The sequence below is a fragment of the Miniopterus natalensis genome, chromosome 1, assembly GCF_054644295.1.
Source record: "Miniopterus natalensis isolate mMinNat1 chromosome 1, mMinNat1.hap1, whole genome shotgun sequence".
Lineage (NCBI taxonomy): Eukaryota > Metazoa > Chordata > Mammalia > Chiroptera > Miniopteridae > Miniopterus > Miniopterus natalensis.
The window spans coordinates 8,257,611-8,277,399 of NC_142081.1; the positions used below are offsets into that span (position 1 = coordinate 8,257,611).

Here is a 19,789-nt window from a genome sequence, read left to right on the forward strand (position 1 = left end):
AGAATCGTTAAGCTAATACAGAGGTACCTGCTTCAAACCTCATCTTCCAGTCTTTGCTGTTAAAATTGCCATTTATGATTGTCCAGAAGATGTCAGCACCATGAGGAAGTGACAAAGCATGGAGAAGGAGAGGAACTGCCAATGAAGATAACTGGGAGAACTCAGACTTGACAACTCTCCACAGGCTGGAAATCAAGAAGAGGCAAAGTGGTTAAAGTTATGAAAACCTTTCTACAAAGAAAATACTATTATCTCAATTTATAAGAAGTATAGTTAACACATAGCTGGTAGGAATGACTTTAGTGAAATTACATTCATCCACAAGACAATAATCCTCTGATACACTTTTCCTATGCTCTGTTCTGTTAATGTTTTTTTAAAGTAATTACTTTTATGTAACAACATAGAAAAACACCACCTAACATTACATTTTCAACATAAAAATTTTTAACTATATTTTAAATTCAGGTATAGAAATGAACAATGACTGTTAAATAATGTATAAAATTGATACTAGTTATATTAAGATCATGATGTGATAGTGATTTTTTCTCTTATACTGAACAGCTGGGGCATTTTGTTGGCTTTGCCTGCCTAGTAGCCTTTTCCTCTTACTGCCCTAGCAAGGGACAACTCTTTTTCTATTAAGAACAGCCTGGACAACTGGCAGAGCTGTCAATCAAGCTCCCTCCCCCTTTGCCTATTGTAAGAATGAACACAAAGCCCATGCTGATCAAAGTACTTCAATGCCTCGAATAGAATATTTAGTCTACGGGTGGACATATGACGTAAGTCTGGGAAAGCGGAATCCTCTTTCCAGGTGTTGATATGGACTCTGGGACAGAGATCTCTCTCCTTCTCACAGGAACAGCCCGCTGAGAAGCCCACACAGATGGGGTGCAGCTAAGTGACGGAGAGGGGGAAAGGAGAGAGGAGTGAGAAAGAAGAAAAGTGGGGAGAGAGAGCAATCCCTGTAACACCTTATGAGTACAAGCCGTGCCTAAAACCAGGCCACTACTGGTGATATGTACTCTAGCAAGTTTAGCTACGTGTCTGTCAATTTCTACCAGAATAACTCTGAAGATGTGTTTTTAGTAATAATATATTATAGGTTTTAAATCTTTCATTTAATTATTTAAATGTTTGTTTTTTATTTCTTTCGGAGAGAGGAAGGGAGAGGGAAAGACAGAAACATCAGTGATGAGGGAGTCACTGATCGGCTGCCTCCTGCACGCCCCCTACCGGGAATGGAGCCTGCCACGTGGGCATGTGCCCTGACTGGGAGGCTGCTCAACCACTGAGCCCTGCAGGCCGGGCTTTCATTCAATTACTTAAAGTATGCTTTTCATTTGTTTGTTTTTGTTGTTTTATTTTGTTTTCTATTTGGCTCCAGAGTTGATACAGAATCAAAACTATTTGTGACTTTAAAAAACTCATCATATACCCCTAAAAGATGAGAGGAGTGGCACAGTACCTCCATTTTATAGAGAATACATTGAGGTACAAGTCACTAAAGTTGCTGGTATCTCAGAAGACATACCAGACCTACAGAATGAAAAGGAGTAATTTTCAAACACTATATGCTTCATCTGAGTTGTGGAAATCAGACAAATATGGATCTAATCCACACTGACAATAATTAGCTGTGTAACCAAGTGTAAATGTAACTTGTCTGAACTTCCACTTCCTCCCAATGCTAGCTGTATGAAATGCATAGTGCTTGACATATAGTAGGTATTCAAAAACCTCACACTACTGTCACCATTGTGAGGCTAAGGATGACGATGCTTCTATACAACAGGCCCTATAGAGAATGCAAAGGAACTTTCAGCCTAGCAGAAGGAAGCAAACCGTACACGGCACTGCTAGAAAACCTCCTCAGTGGCAAAAATCCCTGGACTTGGCCAACCCCACATGGCTTTCTCAGTTCCCTAAAGCAGCTTTGTTTGCAAAATGGAAGAGCGTAGCCCAAAGGCTGAGGCAGAGATTCCATGGCACCAATGATCCGTTTGTCCCAAGTACATATCCGATAGAGGTGACTTTAACAACAAAAGTCGGCCCACTTAGTATTGCCACTCTCCTGGAATGAAGAGAGCTTCTGCCTAACTCCTGGCCCTCTTCCTTCACTGCTTTTGCCTGGATTTGCGGGGCCTTTCAGATCATTGCTACTCTTCCCCACATCCAGGTCAGCCATGTCCAGCCTTCCAACAGCTCCTCCCACTGCACCAGTAGAAGCCCCATTTTACTATGAGGAACTTCTTGAAATCCTCTACCTTTCCCACAGTATGCTTCTGTCCTGTGTGGAACAGTGTCCCCACTCCAAAAAAACCATATCCACCCAGACCTCAGAATATGACCTTATTGGAAATAGGGCCTTTGTAGATGTTACCCCCTTTCTCTCAACTCTCCCACATCCCTGGAGCACCAATGAAAAAGAATCGCAAAGTCCTCCTCGCTTGGTCCACCACAAGGCGGTACTAGCTAACTTCAGCTGGGCCTGAAGTTGGCAAATTTTTGGTTATTTCTGGTTGACTCCTTACTGCTTTCCTCCTACGGGCTGTTCCATTCTTTTTTCCCATGTTCTGCAAGCTACCAACCCAATCTCATCACCTCCCCCTCAGAAGAGACAGCAGCACCTACTATTCTTAAGGTTTAAATCACCTGTTATGAACTCCCCTTAACACTTTATTTCTCTTTTCCTCAAAATGTGTATTCTTTCAAAGGAAAGGGCATCCCCCCTCTTTTCCATACAGCCTTTGTTCTTGAATGAATACTCTTGCCTTCCAGGACCTGGCTCCAGCAACTACTCCCTTTCCTCTGATTCTCTCCCACTGACCATAAATATGTTCAGATTTTTCTCCTAAAAATCCTTGACACCCATTCCCTTCCCCCTCTGAGTATATGATCTTTCCCTTCCTTCCCTAACAAATTTTTTAGAAGAAAGTTCTGTGTTATATCTTTATATTACTTAGGCCCTTGCACCATGTCATTGCACTCCTTTCAATGTGGGTGGTTCCCAAGGATCTCTCTTTTCTCCATATTCATGCTATTAAAGTATAACTCTGACCCTGTTCATAGTTTTAAGATCTTCCCTAGATCTCCAAACATTATTAAATAAAGTCCCCGTCTTCAAGGCCCTTCACATGTGGGTCCCAACCCGCTTCTCCAGCCTCATTTTCCATTACTCCCCTAAGACGACACCACGCAGCAAAATAAAACCTTACTGTCACCTAAGTATGCCCTTCTTTCCAACTATGCCATCTGTTTACTCTTGACATTCCCATTTTCTACGAGATGGCTTGCCTATCTCCAACCTCTACCCATCAAAATTCTATCATTATCTCAATGCCCATCCAAGTGGTATCTGCTCCTGAGGCTTCTCTTGTCATCCAAAAATGACCTCTCTCGCCTGTGAACTATACAAAACAAGTCACCCATCACACATCCCAGGATTGACAGTAACTCATATATACAGAGGTGACCATGTGTCTTCGTTTATCCAAGATCTTAGCCTACTTTATACTTATTGTTTTGAGGTTATCATGAAAAACATCCCCTCTTCAGCTTCAAAAGTAGACCAATTTTAATAATAAATTAGGTGGTCACCTTCTGTACACATACCATTCACCCTCTTCCGAACCAGACTGCAAATTCCCAAAATGACCCAGAATAATGATGTGTGTAGTAAGCCCTCAATAATATTTTTGAATAAATGAGTAAATAAATGAACAAAACGAGGAAAGACAAATAGAGTCTCAACTTGGTTTGGTCGCCATGTTAATATGAACCAACCTTTCCCTTTTTTTAATCACCTCATTCTCTTACATATGAAATGAGGATAATATTTTTCTGCTTATTTTCAGGAAAGATTATAACAGTTATTTGAAGTTTCTCAGAAAGAAAAACACTATGTAGATCCAGGGCAATATTTTCTTGTTTTTTTCAGAATGCCTGGGTAGTCTTTAAAAAAATACCTTATCAGATAATATATGGAAAGATTTTAGATGTCTATCAGTTCTATTTCAAGTAAGAAATTAAGTCCTTACTCAGTTTTACTAGGTAAATATTAATTTAGTACCTGTTGACATTTTTCTAGGGCATGCTATATTCTTAAGCCATCTAAAAACTGAAAGGCATAAAATAATCTTTATTTTGCCTTTTCTATTTCTATAGTATCTTGCAAAGAAAATTATTATTACTCATATCGACATGCTTAATAATTTAACTAAACAAAAATAGTTCCCATAGGTGATTAGGCTGTCCTGGCTAAGAAAAGTAGTCTAAATGGGTTGGTAAGTCTTATTCTAACTTTAATTTTCATAGCTAAAGCCTAACATACCAAAAAAAGGAAGACATACCTTGCAATCAACATATGATCCTGAATGTAGGCTAAAAATTGAGGGTGATCTTTTCTAGCAATGTATAAACACTCTCCATGTAGACAGAGAATCTTCAAGCAATTGAGCATATTAAAAAGAATGTCTGGCTCTTCAAACTTAGCCATTTCCTACGCAAAGAAGCACATGGTTACTTCATTATCTAAAACAGCAACTCTACCAAACCAAAAATTCAAATATTCCAAAATATATACCTGGAAAATGGTGTATATTAGTCTCAAAGTTACTGGAAGCTGTTGGTAGCAAAACTTTCTTTCAGTATCATTCTTTACTGCTGGGAGGAAATAATTACACAAAGGTTAGCATAACTCCTCCCTTCCCCCACCGTTCATGAACTGATCAGGTCATAAAGCCAAGAGGAGTAAAAACAGACATAGGATGTACGCATTTTTAGTGTTTTGCATTTTGGTGTATGCATTTTAATGTTTTGATTTGCTCTCCAGGTTAGCATATATCCCTTCTATAATGCAAGTGAAGGGAGAAACCTTCTAGATTTGGGGTTCTCATCTTCCATTTTCCACCGTGTAGTCCATCCTGTACTCAGATGCCTTTGGCTACCTGAAGCGACCCCAGGCCACCCCTATGACCCTGTGGGCTGCCAGTTCTGCTGCTACCTGTAGGGGCCTGGGACCTGGCTAGGTATGCATTCCTAACTGAAAGGGAGATAAGCCGGTATTAAAGAGAGGTATTCAAGTGGTATTAGGAGGGATTTATCCCATAGACTCACTCAAAAAGCCAGTATTTTAAAGAAGCTGAGTATACTCAAATCAGAACAGCTACTCATGGCTTTATTTTCTTATGAGGATCTCTAAAATCTCTGCCCCTATGGTAAAGGGTGGCAGTGTATTGTACATGAAGCATGCTAGGAAAAAGAATTCACAAGGTAACCAGATGTCGAAACTAGTGTAAAATGTTTTCAAATCACTGTTAGAAGCTTTGACAATTCCTAGGATCAGAAACAATGGGAGTCAAACCCCCTTGGTGTATATACTAGATAGTTTATTGGAGATCTTCCACCCTAACGTGTTTTAAATACTTGTTATCAGCACTCAACTCTGTTTTGTCTAGGGTGAAAGTTTTAAAAATATTTTTAATGGAAGAGATATCTGACTGCCAGAAGAAATAGGCACCAGGCCACAAAACGCAGAAATAGGAAAAACTCTGAAAGGAAGGAGGAATCACTGAACATGGAGGCAGAGCAGCCGTTTGTTCTGTGGCAGAGGAGCTCAAGACTACTGCCTGAAGGCCCACAAAGCAGAAGCAGGACTGGGTGCTGAGCAGCAGGGGAGGCTGGTCTTGAAAGGAAATTAATGGAGACCTCCCTGAGGGGACAATTTATCACTGCATCCTGCAAGACAGCAGAGAGTAAACGTAGGAGAATGGACCAGAAGCTGTGACGGGAGCCTGACTCCGTGTCTGGGGAAGAAAAATAGAGGAAATGCTTAAACAAGTAGAGTTGGTAATAATTGCGCAAGGAAAAGAGTCATTTATGAAAATAAATGGCTTAATTTTAAGCATCGTTCAAAGAAAACCTCACATATAAAGAAATAAAAGTGGCAGTTAATTGATTTGTGTGCTATCTTAGGTTTAAAAATATGTTTGCATATAAAGAGTACAGGTTACTGGATCATAAGTGAAATCCTTGCTTCCTTTGGACATTAACGCAGCCTGGGCCTGGGCCTCAGTAAGTATAATTAATTCTAAGTAAACCAGGAGACATAGGTTCTAGTCTCAACCCTGACACTAACTAGTTTTATAATATTTGGATATCCAATTCCCAGGCCCCACCCCAGAGATACTCAGAATTGGGGGTGAGTGGGCGGAGCTCATTCACTTTGTTTGTGTTTCAACTCCTCAGGCGATCCAGCTGCTCCAGTACCGTTCTGGCAGCATGGTAAGCATAAAGCATATATAAGGATCGAATAATACGAGCTTCATGAGAAGAGGCAAGTTGTTTAACTCCTCTGGGATGTATCTCCTCACCTGCAAAGTAGGAGTCTGAACTAGAGTCAGCAGGTCTCAAATTTATTTTCTATGGAATACTCTGTTCAAAGGAAACTTTACCCAGATCTCCAATGCATGAAATAGAGCAAGTCAGAGAATCTGGGTGAAGCAGGGTGGGCAGCCTGAGTCTTCATCATTTACCCACGTCTTCCTACCAATTGCCGGCCCAAATAATGAAGGTCCAAAGGAAACAACAGAGAGCCTGTACAACTCCTAGTACACACTGAAAACCAATGAAGTGGGTCATCTCAGGTGTTCCTTCAAATTCTAAGTGTCAATGGTTCTAAATAGTGAGCCAGGATAGCCACAGTCAACTGACCATTTATACCATGCACGCAGAAGCAGTTAGTTCCAACCAAGAGTTCTGTAGTAACGATGTAGTCACCTTGGTCTGACTACGACACCCAGGACCTACAATGAACCCCACACGATAGTCACACAACAATATGTGCTGTTCACTGAGGGACTGATAGAAAGCCCATGCTGCCCAAACTTTGCTTCTGGGGATGGGCCTCCCAGGAGCCAGCCTAGTTCAGGACAGTGGAAGCAGGAAGATTAAAAGCTGCTCAGATTTGTTCCAGGTCCTGTATACATTCCCAGAGTGCCGCAATGCAGACCTAGAAATCAGGCTTTCCCAGAGGCACCTGGAATCACATCCTAACTTCCTGAAGCGCCTTCAGCGTGAGGAGCTAGAGTCTGACTCCGGGTCTGCCTGCCATCTTGCTGTCCCCAGTTAGCCCACACAGAGCCTTTAAGCACCTGGAAAGAGGCCAGCCTCTCTCCCAGCTCGGAGCCAAGCCAACCAGCCTTAGAGCACAAATTGCACATCTATCCATAGTGAGCCTGTCCAGAGTCCTGGTCACACGCCAGGGACACAGGAGCCACAGGAGCTCAAGTTCCATCGCTTCTGTCCCAACACACTCTGCTCTGGCCAAATGCCCTGAGTGGCTGTGGAGAGTGTAAGCACCTTCCATTCTGCCTCTCACCTGGCTCACAGCTACTTCTGCACAGAGAACACGATACACCATAAGGAGGTAGGTGGTGTTTTCTACACTAACACCACGGGGTTTTGTTGACAACAAGTTGCTGCTGCCAGAAAGATGCTCAGTGACCTCTGTTCCACTAGAAACACATCCTGGATCTGTTCCCTTCCTAATCTGGGGGAAACGATTCACTGGCACAAGTCTATATTAAGGGAGCCAAGTCTGAACTCGTGCAAGTCCATGGTAATCTAAGCAACCAGGGCTCTGAGTGCTGGGCCTGTGCAAACTGTGATGTGCACACCGCTCGCTCTCTCCCGGCAGCCCGAGTCCACCTACCAGCATGTTCCATGGGCTCGGTGTGATTGCCGGGGTTCTCCCCATGCTTAGAGGCCGGATTCTCCTCCTCTTCACCTTCAGGGCCTATAATAAACTCTGGTCTGGAAGAAAGGAGGCTATCCTCAAGGCTGTCTGTGGGCTCCTGAAACAAATATGACAAGCAGCCAGATGAGCGGCCCTGTGGGCTTGTAAAGATCATTTTGCAACAAAGACCAGTTGAGCGCCTGCTGGGTCCCGGCCCTGCGCTGAGCCCTGGGGTGCAGAGGCGCCTGTCTCTGCAGAGATTTGAGCTTATTTCAGTAATGGTTAATGGGAATTTGGAACAGCTGTTAATGAAACATTTTCATTCCCTTGAAATAAATACGGGATAATATCAAAAACATTGTTTTCCCATCTCTGCTTTAATCCCTGTGATTGTGTCCTACTCACCAAATGATCCCAATCCATGCACATTTTGTTCAATAACTACTTAATTTGCAGGGAATAATAAGGGGTTCACATCAATATTTAAAATACAAATACTGATTGTCTGGAGAAGTCAAAATTTTAGGAATAAGAAATTGCTATACTATACGAGTTAGAACTAGGTATGGCAACCCAAGTATACATCAAGAGGTAAACAGATAGATAAATGTGGTATATACATACAATGGAGTATTATTCAACCTTGAAAAAGGAAGGGCATTCTGACACATGTGACAACATGAATGAACCTTTTAGATGTTATGGTAAGTGAAATAAGTCAGTTATAAAAAGGACAAATACTGTCTGATTCCACTTGTGTGAGTTATCTACAGTAGTGAAACTCGTAGAAAAGGGAAATAGAATGGTGGTTTCCAGGGGCCAAGGGAAAGAGAAACAGGGAGTAATTGTTTAATGGGTATAGAGTTTCAGTTTCGCAAAATGAAAAAGTTCTGGGGATTGATTATAAAATAATGTGAATATACTTATGTATATATTTATAATTATATATATTTATGCATTTTATATATTAAAATAAGCTGCAAAAGTAGGTGAAAGAAAGTGCTAGATATCATTATATTTAAAATATCTCTCTCTAGTTATCCTCCTGTTCCAGTTTTTCTTTTTTCTTTCAAGTTCTACTTTCAAATATCCTCTTTTAGCTAACAGTTTAACCAGTAAACATTTTTTTGAGAATTATTTGACAGCTAGCTCAAAGCAAGACATTAAGATTGATGGGATAAAAGGACACGAGGAAGAAAAAAATAAACAAGTGGTTAGGAGGGCTCTGAATATCTTTGACCACGTTACAATTTTCGAAGGCTTGCCCTGTTCCCAGGTTGCCCATGGACAAGACGCTAAATCAAATTATAAACTGAGTTTCGTGAAGTTTGATATGATGATGTTTCCTGCTGCACAGTGACCCTCTGCATACACCCGGTCACCCATGTTTCTGGTGTTATCCTCCAAGGTGGCAGGGACTGGAAATAACTAATGTACGGAGCAGCTAATACATGCTATTCCTTATTCCATATTAGCTGTTTCTTATTTGAACAATTTTAAATGAAATAAAGATTTCACTGGCTGTTGATGAAGTCAATAGGTTTTGAAACTGAGGTTACCTAGGAATTCTCAGTGTCCACAGCCAATCTACTTACTCAGTATTTGATACGTATACTTTGTAGTATTCACTGTTATCTAAACTTTGTAATGACTCTCTGATAAAAGTTATTTCAAGAATATCAGGAATGTTTTGTATTTGTGAAAACTGTGTGAATGGATGTGCTACAAAGGCTAACTCAAACTCAAGAATTCTAACCCAAGAACTCTATATAATGTAGCTCCATCTAATATTCTTTTCCAGGAGCCTGAGTGGGTGGAAGGAACAGGAACACTTTCTTTTAACACAGTCTCAGGTATAACCCAGCATGGTGCATAAGGTAGTACTGGAGAAAGACTCTATTACAGCCACTACTACAGTCTTTATTACTCTTAGACATGGGCCACCTCACTTCAACTGCTTACCACCAGCCGGCTTTCTTCCTTAGGAGCCAGTCTCTCCAGGAGTTCACAAGCGAGCTGATAGCACAGAATACTGGACTGGCATAAATTACACTCAATTGCTTTTTCGTCCTTCTGGCAGGAGTGGGAGCCCCCCCAGGGGGCTTGGAAGACATTGTTTATAATGGAAATAATGTCCTTCGATATGCTGTGCTCTAAACCCATCGTGATCCCATCATCTTGTAACTCCATCTGAAAGACACCAAAAAAAAGGCCAAAAAAAAAAGAAGAGGGAGTTTGGTCCTTTTGTCCACTATTCCGTTGGCACACTAATTGGGGGAACTTTTCATTAATGGACAATATTAAATTACTTAAAGATGGTAAGGCTAATAGACCGTGAATATACATTGATTTCCATGGAGTCTTCTTAAAAGACTATAAACATAAGACAAAGTAATGAAAATTATTTTTTAAATCATGTAGGACATTTAAAACTTATCACTCTATGAGGTTTTACACACTTAAAAAAATGCTGCTCCTCACCTAATATCCAGATCTTGATTTCTAAATACCATTATTCATTAAAAGGAACCAGGGATCCTTGGAGAAACGGCTGGTTTCAGGGTTGGGGCAAGGAAAATATAAAAGGAGCCTGGAACATCTTGTCAATTAAGGAAGCATTCAAAGAATGATGGGACTGTGTTGAAAGTACACAGGAGCCAACTCAAAGGGACTCCCACAAGCCAAATAGGGGGCAATATAAGCATCAAAATAAAGAATCATAGCAACTGATTATAACCCACTGAATAAAATAAGCATCCATGAGTACATGAGGGTGTAAGTAGATAAACAAACAAATATATAAATGGGAGAGGAGGGAAAACTGTTCCTTCAGTAGAATGCCAACTAACAAATTTTTTTAAATGATGAAATCTGAAAATTATCATTTGCTAACCATCATAGTAATAATTTATTTGGGCATGAATCACCCATGGATGTTATACTAGTAGGTAAAAGTCTGATGAGAAACAGGAAATCTCACAGTCTTAAAGTATCTCTCTACAAAGCACTTATTAATCACAAGGAAAAATTATGACTTTGTAGTAGAGAAACCTGCAGAAATCACCTTAACCAAGTCACCACCAATAAGTTATCACCACTAATTACTGTCATGTGCTTTCTGATATGATGCACTGAAAAGAACATAACATCACATTTGTGGTATTAATGCCAAAAAGTGCTCAACCCAAACGATTCATAGGAAACATGAGACTCAAATTGAGAGGTATTCTACAAAATAACTAGACTCTTTTTAAATGTCAAGAACATAACAGATAAACAAAGACTGAAGAACTACCCTGGAATAAGACTAAGGCAGGAGAAATAATTGCAATAAGTGATGCTGGATTGTGTCCTCAATCAAAAATATTTTTTTTTCTTTTGTTATAAAGATGATTGTTATATCAATTTTAAAAATAAAAGGTTTCTGTAAGTTAGATAGTATTATAACAATATTAATTCCCTGATTTTGATAACTGTCCTTGGTTATGAAAGAAAATGTCCTTATTTTTTAGAGAATACACTCTGAAATTTTAAGGATAAAGGAATATCATGCTTGCAACTTACTCTCAAATGCTTCATTAAAATTACATACATACATACACAGAATAAGAGAAAGAGAAAGAAATGAATGTGCTAAATGTTAATATCTGAAAATTTTAGGGGAGAAGTATTCTTTGTACTATTCTTGCAACTTTTCTGCAAGTCTAAAATTATTTCAAAATAAAAAGTTAAGACCAAACCTTTTAAACTTCTCTTTTAAAATTACCTTCAAAAATCAATTTATGAAATATATTAAACTCAGCCCATCACTATAGCGTTGTACGTTGCTCTTCCCAACAATTGCATTACCCAGTTTGTTCACCAAATGCATTCAACAGAATCAATTCTAACGATGCTAGGATGTTTCTAAAATTCATATCCATTCTCATAGGTCAATATCACTGCAGAAATTCATACAAGTATTTTTCAGGCTCTTTAGGAAATCCCCAAGAGAGTTTGAGAAATGTCTTGAGTGACGCTGCATCATTTCAGTAAGTGTAAAGATGTCCAACACAGAAAAAAATCACTATACAATGCCCTGCTCATCCTGTATCTCTGAACTAAAGGAAGCTCATGCTTCAGCTACCTGCTTCAGGAGAAGATCAAACATGAGGATGAAACAATTTAGATTCATTTCATCATCTTCACAATCAAAGTCAATAGTCCTTCCTCCTGGGTGTCCAAAATTCTTGAAAGGGCTACGAAAAGGGCTACGCATAGGACTCCGAAATGGACTCTGAAAAGGACTATGAAATGGACTCAGCATATTGTGCTGAACTCGTCGACCAGGATCAGAGGCGACACTCACCTAGAAGAAAGAACATCAACACACATAAGTGAACTTGCAGAGGCTCAAATGGCTGTATATAATACTGGGGCCTGTGAAAGGTATTTCCAGTTGTCACGCTGATTTCCTTTCTTAGCATTAGTACCTCCAAATACTATAAATCTTTGCAAAATATAAATATAAGAAATAAGTTTACCCAAACTTTCTGTCAGGTGAATAAAACATCAGCACTCTGAAGAATGAAGGCAGCTGTCTTTGTCATTATATTTTTCATCCCATCAAACATTTCCAATTAAACTAAATTGTCTATATCTACCTAAAACCATAACCTAAAAAAATGAGAACTTACAAAAGTAAAACATCGCAAGATCGGTTTTAGAATTATAAGCACAGATTGTCAGATCGGCATGACTGGTTAAAGAACGGCCTCTAGGTATTATAACTAGTAAACTACCAGGGGAAAACAACATAAGACAAACCTGTTTCCTGGTTACTCTCCATGTGCCAACCCAGCCCCCGCCCCCACATACCCCATCTAGGCCCTCACTGCCCTGCTCTTCCCTGCACCTACACCCAAAGGTGTCAAGGACTGAGTCGCTCAAGGCTCTCCTGCTGGCTAGCTTCCAGTTGTGTTAAGTCAATGGGAGGCACCAGCAGAAGACCTGAAGCTGAAGAAGAGAGAAGTAGGACTATTTCTCCCCACTACTGGCATGCTCTGATGCTACATCTCTGGCAGTCTCTCCATCACCCTATAGCTCCTCTAGCCAGCTCATCCTTATAATTACAGCTCCCAATGGGCTCCAGGAATTCTTTTCCCTTGTTCCCTCAGCCCTAGGGGAATAACTGTTTCTTACTCAACTGCTAGTTCACCAACCCTTATTACTCCCTTAACTTTTCCCGTAACTCTACAGGCAGAGTTTCCATGAAAGTCCCTTCATTTGAACCATCTGGGATAAATTCTGCAGCAGAACCCTGAATGACATACCTGTACGTCACTCTCAAATCATATTTTCACTCTTAAAGACTTCTCTAATAACAAGCAAGCTCCTTGAAAACCATATAAAATAAAGATAAGTACCCCGTTAAGAATCAGAATACCTGGCTATTGAGTGTTACCTATGGCCAATCACTTCCGTTCACAGACCCTCAGGTTAAGAAGCTGTAAGATGAGGACAGTGAGTTCCTCCCCAAAGCTTCACACAATTCTGTGCTGTCATTAATTGTGAACACATTACAAGGTATAAAGTGCTAATGAAGTAATGTAACATTAAAGGTTACAGAAGAAGGGAAGAAACAAAATATAAATGGCAGCTGGTTCCCATGAGGCAAATTTTAAAAAAAGTACTGAATACAAACTGTGATCCCATGATTGCTATATTTTCCAGTCCCCAGATATTGGGTGGAATGACTGGGGCGTGTGGTATACAGTGGAGAAGATGTAAAGGAGAGGCTTGACCAGGAGAGAAATGAGAACAACCTTCATCCACCATCAGATGTGAGTCAACCTCTCCAAAACTGATCATGGTTTGGGAATGTCATTACATCGACCAAAATTCTATCAGGTCCCCACAGAAAAGGTATCAAAATTTCCAACGCACCCTGGCCAGGTGGCTCAACTGGTTGGAGTGTTGTCCCACACAATGAAAGGTTGAGGATTTGATTCCTGGTCAGGGAACATGCCTAGGTTGCAGGTTCGATCTCCGGTTGGAATGTGTACGGGAGGCAACAGATCGATGTTTCTCTCCCACATCAATGTTTCTTTCTCTATCTCTCTCTCTCTCTCTCCTTTCCTCTCTAGCGTCAATAAGAAACAGATCCTCGGGTAAAGATTTAAAAAGAAATTCCAACAGTTTTCAAACACTTTGGACAAGGCTATATTGACTTTTCGCATCCACAAAGATACAAAGGGGTCAATAAAAATGGGCTTAGTTGATTCACAGTGATAGCATCACTCATGGTCACCACCAGTTGATCATATCTTCTCAAAACACAATTTAAAAAAAGAAATCCAAGCTTTTTTAAAAAATATATGTTTTTATTAATTTAAAAAAAAAATTTTAGAGAGAGAGAGGAATGGAGGGAGAGAGAGAGAAACATCGATTAGAAAAACATTGATCAGCTGCCTCTTGCCTGCCCCCACTGGGGACTGAGCCCACAATCTGGGCAAAAACATCCCCTCTTCATCCTCAAAGTAAAGCAGTGAGCTGCTCAATAGCTGGTAAGGAATTCTAATTTGCCAGGAGACCAAAAAAAGTACCCAAAATGCTTCTTTTTATTGTTGTTGGTTTTTTGGGGTTTGTTTTTGGTTTTTTTCTGTCATCAAGGGTAAGAGATCGCTAATAGGTATGAAGGAAATGAAGACTCAGTAACTTAACTTATTGATTACAGACTTAACCAAACACAACTTAAAGTTTTCTATTATTTAATGTGCTTAAAAGGGTCCAGAGAGAGATGGGATAAAAAATCATTTTCAGAGGAGCTTACATGATGCTACTTTTAGGCCCATTATCATCGACAAAATCTCAATAAGTAAGACAAAAACAGATGTGGGATAATTACCCTTCGAGCTGCAAGGTTCCCTGTCAATTCACTGACTCTTGATTTTCTTTGATTTGCCAGTTCTTTGACAGAATTAACTCCATCAGAAAACATACTTATTAATAGCTGAAGTGGAACCATGATGTCTAACTCCGATAATACCTGAGGAAGAAAGGCACAGATATCCCCCCAAAATATAAACTTTAAAATTCAAAAAAAACCATTTAGCATTTTTTTCAAAGTAAACTATTGAACATAAGGACATTTAGACTTCCACATATTCTATCGGCACAGTCATCCTCAATTTTTTGTATTAATAAAATCAACATTACCACTGAATCTTCCTTTTCTCCTACTCCCAACATCGAGTAAATCACCATGTTCTTTCTATTGACACTTCGAAGTGCCTCTTGATGCTGCCCCCTCCCTTCCATGCTACTGCAAGTTACTGCAAGTGCCTTAGCGCATCACCTTTCTCCTGGACTAGTATAATCTGTGAGCACTCTCCTCCAGTCCATCCCTGCTCCCATCTGAACGCCCATCTGCTCTTGTTCCCTGGAGCGTGCTCAGGTATCCTGCCAAAGTCAAGCTATCTGATCTGTAATAAATATTTGGAAATAGATGCCCCCCCTTAGAATTAACCCATCCTCTTCACTGCTTCCTGAGAACTTCCCACATACTTTATTAGAGCAATTATCACTTTGCATTATATTTGATCATTTGATACTATCTCTGCCCCTGTGAGCTCTCTGAAGAGTGAAAGTATGAGGATTCCTTCTCCCATTTTGTATCCCAGTGCCTATTACACTGACTGGCACAGAGGAGCTCTATAAATGTTTCCACAATTAATTAATAAATGAGTCCATTCCTATCTCTATATTATTAACCTGTTCTCCAAATGGTTAGACCGGTGGCTTAAATCCTTCAACTGCAGCACTGCCTTCACCAAAACTACAGCAAAGCCCAGTCCATAAAACATGTAAACTATAACTGTTTTAGCCATGTTGGGGACAGAGGTTTACAGCCCTGTTCCCAGATGGCACAGCTCAAAGGGTGTGTAATGGTAACAGCACCTAGCCATCTGTAGAAGAATTGGCTTTCCCAAAATGAGAAGTTATCTTATTGAGACCTACCTGGGGATAAAAAGTTAAAATTCTAGGTCCCAAAGGTGACTTTTTAAAAAAATGATCCCCTTTATTCTTTGACAGTTGTGAAAAATATGGTTTCTTAGTTTAGAGCCCAGAATTGCATCTTCGCAACTTGAAAAGCTTTAGGGATCACATCCTTCCGTGAAACAGAAATGTATCAGCACCCATAGCTAATCTAAACACTGGGTCTGTCTTCCTGTTTGAAACTGCCCAAACTTCATGTCAGGTTATTCAACTCAATTTAAGAAACTTTTAAGAACATCTACTAAATTCAAAACACATGCCAGAGAATGAGAAGAAAGGATGGACTTATAAATTTAAAAATGAAAAAGACGTAGTCCCTGCCCTCAAGGCACTTATAATCTTGTGGAGAGACAAAAACTAACTATAATACTAGACAGAAATAGTATTCACACAGAGAACCTGTATGAATACTGGGAGAGGGAATAATGAATTCTGATGGGAAGATGGGGGTAAAGAAACTGAAAACTTCATAGATGAGATAATTTTTTAGTTGGATTTTAAAAGATAAGCTGGAGTTCACAAATGGAAATAGGGCAGAAAGTCATTCTAGGCTGAGTGAACAGCATGAACTACTCCTTAAGTCAGTAGCTCTCAGCCTTTCCAAGTAAAAGACCTATTTAATATCAAAAGATGTATCAGAATCCCACAAAACAGCTACTATACTTTTAGTATCTATTGATGGAAAGACACATAAGGACCAAAAGCTAACATGAATTCAATAACAGTACTGCATGAATTTGTGTTTTATTAATAAATCACAACTATAGCTACATATATTTGAAATGTACTTATCTATGCATATGAATTATTAGTTTACAGAGAGCAGACTAATACAGCAAACATACAAATTTATGGACTCTGCAGTAACTCCCTGCCCCTCTACCTGGGGATCTAAAAGTTCACAGGCTAAGAACTAGTGCCCAAAATGATCAAAGTATCATTCACTTACATGAAGCCACAGAAGAGCTTGTTCCTGCACAGAAGAAGGGTATCCTGTGAACCGACAGCTGATAAAGCCAAACATCTCTTCCATTGAAAAAGGTAGAGGACAGAGCTCAATGTCAAACATTTTGCTGGAAAGCAGAGCAACAAAAGTAAATGACCGGTGGGCACAGAGTAGAATCTCCTGTTGCATTTCTAACGTGTTATTCGGGAAGCCAAACACTTCATGTTCGTCTATTACAGGAACAGCTTATGTCATTGGAATAGATATCTTATAAATAATTCATATGCTTGTTAATAGCTTTAGTGTTCATAGTCACATTAGGCTTAACAGAAGGCAATGCATTTCTAAAGAATGGGAGTTGCCTCCCAGCATCTAAAAACATTTTCCTTTTGTACTTTTCCCACTTTATCCAAACTAGAATTATGTTTGAAAATAAGCAAACAATATGGTATATCTATTATTCCACAAGAACAAAATCTTTTCTGAACAATTCCAAATCATCTTAACATGATTTATAGCAACTGTTCCATTTTTCAAGTTTCTCTATAGGGTTTTGTTAAAAAGTAAGCAAGATTATATAAAATGCTTAGCACAGTGCCTGGCACACAGTACATGCTCAATAAATGTTAGATATCATTATAATTATGGTGACTTCATCAAACTACTTACCCACCTTAATACTTCCCTGAATTCTTTTAACTGGTTATCTGGGACTTCCGTTCTGATGGCTTCCAGCCATTCTGGCATAATACACTCCCACACAGACTGGTTGATCACATTGTAGGGGATCAGGCAGAGGATTCGGTTGAGGCCTTCCTTCAACTGAGTCACTGTGCTGCAAGACTTATCCCAGTATCCACCGACCTGAATGCAGTTCAACAGCAGCAGGAGAAAGGAACAGAATGCACTTATTTCAATTATACACAAAGATTTCCTAAAGGAAATGGGTACGGAGAAAGGCCACAATCCATTATATCTGAATCCTAGGCCAAGTATCCTCAGAGTGAGACCTGTAAGAATCTACAAACCATCCAGATCCATTAGTTTAAAAAAAACACCATAGTTACAAATACATCCAAATATTAATCACAACTGAATGTGAGCTATTCCACTGTGGACTTTCCAAAACACAGATGAATTAAAATTCCAAAGATGTATTCCTAACAGGAATTCTATTGGAGCATTTTATTTCTCATGTTTGACAAACCCATTACAAATATGTGCAATTATACCTATACTTGAGAGAAAAAGAGATTTCTACTACTATAAACTTTGTATTGAAGATTGTTCATTGTGGAAAACAAAGTGGCACAAAGAGCTCCTGTTCCCTATGCTGTATATGCTGCCACAACATTTTTCCTAAATATGCTCAAAGGCTGGTTGAATCTATGAATAAAAAATACTGGTATTTTTCCCTAATTAAAATAGTATATTAATTTTTTAGTGCAGAAAAAGTTAAAATCATAATTTAGTCTCTGTGTCTAATTCCAATTTTAGATAAATTCCTATATTCTTATTATACATATCAAAGTAACAAGGGGTTAACTGGTCCTGACTCTTTACCATGTAACACAAAATTTGTGGGACACTGCCTTATTTTAAATGAATCTAACTTTAGATGTTTAGTTACTAAATCTAGAATTCCAGAGTATTCTAGATAAATCAATTCTATTTAAAGCTCAACTATCTTTTTGGTATCATACTGGCCAAAATCCTTGATGATTAACTAGATATTTTCAGGAAGTGACCAAATTTCTGGACTTGTTGCTGTTAGTTAAGCTGACTGATAATGATGAGACCAGGGAAGGTATCCTTGTTGAGGCTCTTTGGCTATGAAATTCATGGTTAAGCCACATAAAGGCCTATTGGATTTGAGTCACATTTTGGAACAGATATCCCTGTGGAGACCCCAAACAGTCAATGGCCAGAAAACAGATCCTTTTATTTGGAAAAGGTTTTTATATTTTAAAGGATTTTTAGATCCAAGATGGTGGTGGAGTAGGTGGATATTACATTTACTTCCTCCCAGGACCAAATTGAAATTACAACTAAAATATAGAGCAACCAACCTGAATAACCAACTGAAGACTAGCTGAGGAGAAGCCTTATAACCAAGGACTTACAGAGGAAGCTGTGGCAGGACAGTAAGGAGCTAAAAAAATTCCTGGGCAAGTGGAATGGGGAAGCTGAGACAAGAAAATTAAACAAAGCCGAACAGTTTGGGCAGCTTACAGCCAGTTTATGAATCACAAGACCTTATCTTCCCCAACCAAAGACACTTTGAGGGCAAAAGGTTTATACCTCTCTTCCCTAACCAGAGAATACATAGCTTAAATCACCCTGGCCTGGGAAAATAGAGAACAAAGACCCATTTAATACCATTTGTGCCAGCTAAACCCAAGGACAGATGAAGTCTGAGGGACAAATAACAAAACCCCAAAATCATTTGGATGGTATCACTTGAGGAGAGTATGCCTGGCAGGATAAATAGCCACTAGAGCAGGAGGAGGGCAAGGTGGGGAAGGGAAAAAAGGGGGAGTTTATCTCACCCACTGAACAAGGAACTTGCCAAGATAAAAATCACCAGATGTTCTCATGAGCTCTGAGAAAAGCCACAACTATGTAAAAGGGGAACCTTGAAACCTATAGGGAGGAAAAGTATAAAACCCTTGAACCCTCACCAGGTGGGGCACTCAGACTAGCTGAGTTGCCAGCTTATGCTTTATGCCAAGTGTATTCTTAATAAATTCACCTGCTTTGCTTCCTTAATAAATTCGTTTGCTTTGCTTCAATACTGCTTTCTGTCACTCATCTGAATTCTTTCTTGCAAGCACAACAAGAGCAGAGGAGGGGAGAACCAGCCCCCTTTGACTCAGGTGGTACAAAGGTACAAAGCCACATCAAGACTGTTAGGAAAGGCAGAGACATGAAAAGGGCTGGCCCCACTCCCATGGGCATGGCTTAGATTCCAGAAGGATACCTCAGCTGCAAAGGTTCTCTCTGAAGTGTGGGGTCTCAATCCCAAGCCAAGATCCCCAGCTCAGAGCACCAGAGCTGGGAAG

The 19,789-nt window shown here is 39.6% G+C and overlaps 1 protein-coding gene across 3 annotated transcripts in view; it reads right to left on the reverse strand.

The window, feature by feature from the left end:
- UNC79 (unc-79 subunit of NALCN channel complex) overlaps positions 1-19,789 on the reverse strand; it is a 161,654-nt gene that overhangs the window by 86,618 nt on the left and 55,247 nt on the right. For all 3 annotated transcript variants that reach the window (XM_087813828.1, XM_087813833.1, XM_087813832.1), the window contains 9 exons: positions 17,401-17,591; positions 16,731-16,854; positions 14,631-14,771; positions 11,871-12,092; positions 9,707-9,934; positions 7,721-7,862; positions 4,592-4,671; positions 4,359-4,507; positions 28-185 (listed from right to left, as the gene is read on the reverse strand). In XM_087813828.1, the coding sequence (XP_087669954.1) occupies positions 28-185; positions 4,359-4,507; positions 4,592-4,671; positions 7,721-7,862; positions 9,707-9,934; positions 11,871-12,092; positions 14,631-14,771; positions 16,731-16,854; positions 17,401-17,591 (1,435 nt within the window). The remainder of the gene's footprint in view (positions 1-27; positions 186-4,358; positions 4,508-4,591; positions 4,672-7,720; positions 7,863-9,706; positions 9,935-11,870; positions 12,093-14,630; positions 14,772-16,730; positions 16,855-17,400; positions 17,592-19,789) is intronic.